This window comes from Oryzias latipes, chromosome 23 (genome assembly GCF_053564925.1).
Source record: "Oryzias latipes strain Hd-rR chromosome 23, Olatipes_Hd-rR_3.1".
Classification (NCBI taxonomy): Eukaryota; Metazoa; Chordata; class Actinopteri; order Beloniformes; family Adrianichthyidae; genus Oryzias; species Oryzias latipes.
The window spans coordinates 20,121,541-20,127,540 of NC_136259.1; the positions used below are offsets into that span (position 1 = coordinate 20,121,541).

At 41.1% G+C, this 6,000-nt stretch overlaps 1 protein-coding gene across 22 annotated transcripts in view; it reads right to left on the reverse strand.

Annotated features, from left to right (window-relative positions):
• Positions 1 to 3,916, reverse strand: part of mybpc1 (myosin binding protein C1) — a 33,231-nt gene extending 29,315 nt beyond the window's left edge. For 21 of the 22 annotated variants that reach the window (XM_078941611.1, XM_078941613.1, XM_078941610.1 and 18 more), the window contains exons 1-2: positions 3,594 to 3,828; positions 484 to 510 (exon numbers count right to left, since the gene is read on the reverse strand). In XM_078941611.1, coding sequence (XP_078797737.1) covers positions 484 to 510; positions 3,594 to 3,615 — 49 coding nt within the window. In that variant the 5' untranslated portion in view covers positions 3,616 to 3,828. Of the gene's footprint in view, positions 1 to 483; positions 511 to 3,593 lie in introns of all 22 variants that reach the window. The other variant, XM_078941606.1, reaches the window with a different exon arrangement.
• Between the last annotated feature and the right edge of the window lie 2,084 nt (positions 3,917 to 6,000).

The following is a 6,000-nucleotide window of genomic DNA, read 5'->3' on the forward strand; positions in this document are numbered from 1 at the left end:
TTGACTACAGGTTATAGTATTAGATTTGATGAGCAAGTGAAAGACATGTTTTATTTTAGGTTTTTCCCCAATTATTTTTAGTTGCACTCTGAAACATTAAGCTCAGCCTTCAACCCCCTCTGGAGCCTCAAGATGCTGCAGCTCCAAGGTCAAATCTGAAGGGTCAGTATAGAGAGGCAGTGATATGCCAGCAACATGCTCACATGGAAGAGGCAGGGCGGCGTCAGCTGAATCAACACAGAGGGATCAGCTGGCCCGCGCAAAAAATGTCACAGATACAAAGAGCTTCACCTCCAAGAACGACAGCACAATCACGCTGCTGTTTATCGGCTCTGTCTGTACATGTCTGTCTGTGTTTTGACTTCCACGCCACACGTGACTGTCATGTCTGAATAGATGTTTGTTTTTGCTTTTTTTAAATTGCTTTGGTACCTTTTTGATCAAAGTTTAGGTGATTATTATTTTTCAGTAAGGTACACTCACCCTCTGGCTGGCCATTTGGAGTGTCATCTGTAAAAAATATAAACAAAACACTCATGAATCCAACAGTGAAACAATTTCAGGGTTTGGACTTGACGAAAAAAAGATGATCTACCGTACTTCTTTTCTATACGTTGACCTGTTGGTCACCAAAGTCTCTAACTTCTTCGTGACGCATCAGGCTAAAACACCAGTAAGACTTAACTGATCATAAAAAGAGTCTTCACTGAGAGCCTGTTTGATTGCCCTCAGCGCTACCTAGACCTACTGTAAGAACCTTCATGAGGACCTTACTGGGAAAGAACAGGGTATAAACACAAATTAGCGGGTTTGTTTTTGAAAAAGTGCAAAAATACTTCTTCTTTTTGGGTCAATTTTAAGAAAAGTGTAAACTAAAGCATCCATTTTCTCATGCAATGGTCAAAGGATTTCCATTTTAAGGTATTAATAGAAGCAGTTTTGGTTGAGTTGGTGACCATAGGAAAGGTTTTGTCGGTTAGGGACTGCACAGGCATTTGGGTTTTTGGATCTAGTTTTGGAACCATGCAGACTGATAGTATTTTATAAATACCACAAATATAGAAAGCTAAAACTGCTCCCAAAAAGCCCTGATTGGATTGTAGTTCCAGTTTGAGGTATGCTTGCACCTATTGGAATGTTACCACTTATGTTGATGGTGCCTTGCTTTTACAACGAAAAAGATGAGAGAAGAGCTGGCTTAAGAGTCCAACAACCAACATAGATATTTCGAAAATGTAATAGAAACTGGTAAAATTCCTGACATAATTTTATTTATTTTTATGTCAAAGAAAAGATTAGTTTTAAATGAAAAGAAACCTCTTGGTTTTTTACAAATTGTTTACCACAACACCTAATGCTTCTTTCATCCACTAGCTTCTCAGCTTCATGTCTCCCTCTTTTGTAATAATTTCCCTCGAAGCATTCCTTGTCTAAATTAGCAACTCCCCCACCTCACTTCAAAACAATGCGTCAGTGGGCAACGAACCACGGTCCACGGTCACATCATTTCACCCGAGAGAGAGCTGTGTCTGCTCTCCACCTCCTCTCCCTCAGGATGATGGCAGTGGAGAAAGGTTTTGTTTTACCTCTGAGGGCTGCCATTGAAGCTGACAGGCTTCAGGTATGCGCAGCTGTTGCCTCTCATGGCGTGCAGACAGAGGGCTTAATACCAGCTCAGATGAGAGCCAAACTCAAACTTGCTTTCTTCTAGACTTTTATTAAAATGGTGATCCAACACTATTGTTTTTTTATTTTTTATTTTGTCTTTTTGTTTTCACTAAGCTCAATTTGTTAACTTGTTGAGTCTGAAAGTGAGCTACAACTGTACTTGAGTGACAATTAGCTGCTGACAGGCCTTCCTCCTGTAAATGGCTTCAGGTCTGACTTATGATTGATGTTGTGTTTCCTCATGATACACAGTGGTGGCCCTTCGACCAACACTCACATGCTGTTAACAGCGAGGACAGCCCCAGAGGGGTTGCATGGGCAAAAGGGCAGAAGTCTAATAAGGAGGATGAATGGTCTGTGCTAAATGGAAGGTTGCAGGGAGATGTCTGTTTTGGCATGCAATGAAGGCGAGGAGGAGGAGGAGGGTTTGGTTGACAGTGGAAGGAGATGGTAGGGGGGACACAGGATGGGGATTAAAAGTGTGCTCATTCTGAACTATTCCAGGGACAAGAATCCCATTCCCAAGCGACCCGCAGACGAATCAGTGCATCCGTCATTCCTACTTTAGACTTTTTAAAGGCTTAAGAGTGTGGTGTTTAAAAACAACAGCCCTGCCCCCTCCTCACTCACCTTATCCTCAGCTGTTCCGAGTCATTTAAAGAACAATACTTTTCCACTCATTTATTTGCTGCACTTGTATCTATTTATGGGCGATGATAGTATAAGACAGGAATCTGCTGCCTCTACTTTGCCATAGCTTTGTCTCTGAGGGGATCAAGGATGTTTATCGAAGAGTAGGAACCCTGTTGGAGCACCTGGGCTTGTCATGGGCCGGTCACTGTCACATCACTTCATACACAACAATTTCAATCACAAGGCATGTTATGGAAAATGTGGAGCCAGCTGCACGTGACTTTTCAAATGTCTCTTTCGGGGTTCTTTAGAGCACCAAACAAAAGGCCCAAATCACCTTACGATTTGGTTTAAAATTGCAAAACAACCTTTCCTTTTGGAAGAGATTGGTTTCAACTTTACAGATGCTTCTCAAATGTCCCACTAATGTTTTACTATGTGTGTACTAATTTTATTGGAGTGTTGAAACCTGCTGCAGACATTTGGGTAGTCCTCTGGCAGACACTAAAGCTCTCATCTTGTCATCTGAAGGCTAAGCACTGTGTTCTATATTTTTCTCGATGCCTGGGTGCATGGCCACCTCTCCCGAGCAGCTGAATTAAGAGAAGCCTGGGTGTAACAGCATATTGCAATGACAGACAAAAGCAGATTAAAACAGTGTGTTGATGGACATGACTCTACAGCTAAGAGACAGGAAGTTTGTGAGGAAGAGAGATTCAGGATGCGGGTGGGAGAGGGGATTGGTTAAGATGCTGTAGGTGTTTGAATTAGAGGTCTCATGAGTCTGCTTTGCTGCATTTGTTGCTAGGAAGACATCTATGCTTTAACCTCACATGGCTTCACTTACAATCCATGATCCTTCATGGGGGGGGCTTTGCTGTTGTCTGCCTTGGCACTCATCAACATTCCAACCAATGCTCCCCTCATCGTTTATCTTCAGGCGGACCCATGCAGACCACGGGCAACAATACTATCTGTGTTTAAGCCTCAAATATTCTTTTCCTCCAAAGACGGTAGAGCAACACATGCATCAGTAATACAACACCACTGTCAAAGGCACTTTGAGGATTCCTATCCTCAAGCTGGCAAGCAAAGTGATGGATCTCCCTGCAGTGAAGAAACACGGACTCTGTTCCTCTCAATCAAAGACGCATAACTATAAATAATGCCATTTGTGCATGCAAGTGCTACTACTTTATTCCTTCACAATGTGTACTGACAAATGAGAAAAAACAATCAGAATTAGATTTTAGAAGTTGTTTCACATGTCGGCACTCTGTCAACACTCATACCTTTTTTTGTGGGCTCTGGCATCTTGAGCCGCGTCCCAAGAAAACTGTCAAAAAGTTACAAGATGAAAGTAGATAGAGCAGTGCGACTGTAAGAAGTGAGGGCCTCTCTCAGTCCAGGAGGGAGAGACAGATGACAAGCCTACAGCTGGATGAAGCTCTGCAAACCCTATCACCAGAGTGATGGGACGGATTGGAAAGGGAGGAGATGAAGAGGTGAAGAGGAGTCACAGATTCAGATGGGACTGGTTTTAAGGGCTTATATAGACCGGCAGTACGCTCCTCCTCTCTGCAAAGCAGCTTTGAGCTATACACCTATTGCAGCCACAGTCTCCTGTTGACAGATTATTATAAAGGACAGTTTTAAAGCTACGTGCAGGGGTTCCACACGTACATGTGAAGCTCAATATCCATCTAAGATGCAATCTTACAGTCATAACAACTAACAAATACACTAAAGAAAACAAGGTATATTTCATATTTTCTTATCTGCATGTTCCCGGGAAATGCAATATAGTGGGGACATTTTTGTTCATTTGGATTATTTACACCTTTACATTAATTTATTTATGCCTAAACACTTAGGTAACTAAAAATAATCCAAATTTTGATCTTCTTGCTGTGTCTGGGATGGGATTTCTTTATTTTCTGAGTCCAAACTTGCAGTCAAATTTTAAATTTTGTTACAAATCTCCCAAATATTATTTTTGTTATGCTTAAATGTTCAAAAATGTGAACCCATTATGACCCAGAAATGGTTAAAATGGTTTGACCTGATGCTGTGATGAGTTGATGCAACTTTCTAGGCAGTTGAGTGGCAGGCGAAGCACTGGGAGATATAAAAGGAAAAGGTGTCGTCATTGTCACAGGTCTGAAGCTGATGTAATACTCTCCGACAATTCTCAGACACGCTCAGATGATGTGCTGCATATTCAGAGAATTTTGCGTATTTATTTTAAAAGAAGAGATCGAGATGCTGATGCAGATGCCAGATATCACCCTAATCCAGGGGGAATGCTGTCCAAGAGCAGGGGGCGTTCCAATCTGGCAAAGAAATACTGGTGAGATGCCTATAGAATGCCCAAACGGTTTATACTTAGAAAGCCGTCATAAGCATTGACATTTAACCCATGGATTTGGCAATTTTAACTATTAACAGTCAAATTGAAGCTTTTTAAAATTGAAATCACCAATTTTTATTTGTTCTAAATTTTGACACTGTGACAGAAGTGCAACCAATGAGTTTTTGGATCATTTATTAGGGGATTCAAATAACTATCTGTTATAGTTACATCACCAAAGTGATTGATCTGAATATGATTGGGAGGGTTTCAATTAGGAAAGCACCTCATCTCAAATAACAGTTTTTGACGGTTCAGTTTTGGGCCTTGCTTGGTAACAGACGCTCAAATGTGTGGACCCATTTATAACTCTCCAGCAGTAAAGACCGGGCTTAGGAAAGGATCACATGGGTCTCCACAAAGAGCACAAAACCATTTGGTATTCTTTGCGACAGAAGCAAATTTACATCCCACAGCCAGTTTTACCATGAGGTCACACAGCACAAGGGAAGAGTAAAAGAAGCCACATGCATTGCAAAGGGCTACACTGACACCCTCTGGTTCATTGCACACTTGTGAAGAGGCCCTAAGACTTTTGTCCCCAGAAACAAGCTGTTTATTATTAGAAAGCAGGTCTCCAAACTTACAGAAAACTTGATAAAATTGGTTAAAAAAATGTATGACAGTCAAATACCATAACGAGTTTCAGATTTGCTCATAATTCATCAATTACATACAACATTTTAAACTTGAAATCATTTGAGCTTTAATAGTTTGCTTTTTTTCAAGAATATAAAGTAACAGAATTTTAGATCTTTGTGCAATCCCAGGAACGTTTTCTATGCTTACCTCTTACCTCTTTCTTACCTCTTTTGCGTCATCACCATAATTTCCCAAAAACCCATTTTGTTTGCACAATAACTTTAAAGTTCAGCAGGAATTTTTCTGTCCATCCTTTTTTTTGTTTAAAAAAATACATTAGAAATGTGTAGAAATCTTTGACTGAATATGTGTGTGAGTGTGACATCACACATAGAAAATGGCTCAATCAATTCAGTCGAATTTTTTCATAAAATGCACGTCACCATATTGGAACCAGATGATATAAGTATGTAAATGGCGTATACTTAAATAGTGCTTTTCTATCTTCCTCAAAGGCCCAAAGCGTCTTACAGTCACAGACCCATTCACACACTGGTGGTGGCTCTGCTCCCGAACACTTGTGCCAACCTTCCACCAGGGTTAAGGAGGGATTCAGTGTCTTGCCCAAGGACGCTTTGACACATGGGCGGGCAAGGCGGGAATCGAACCTGCAATCTTCCGATCAGAGGTCGACCATCCCAGTAAGC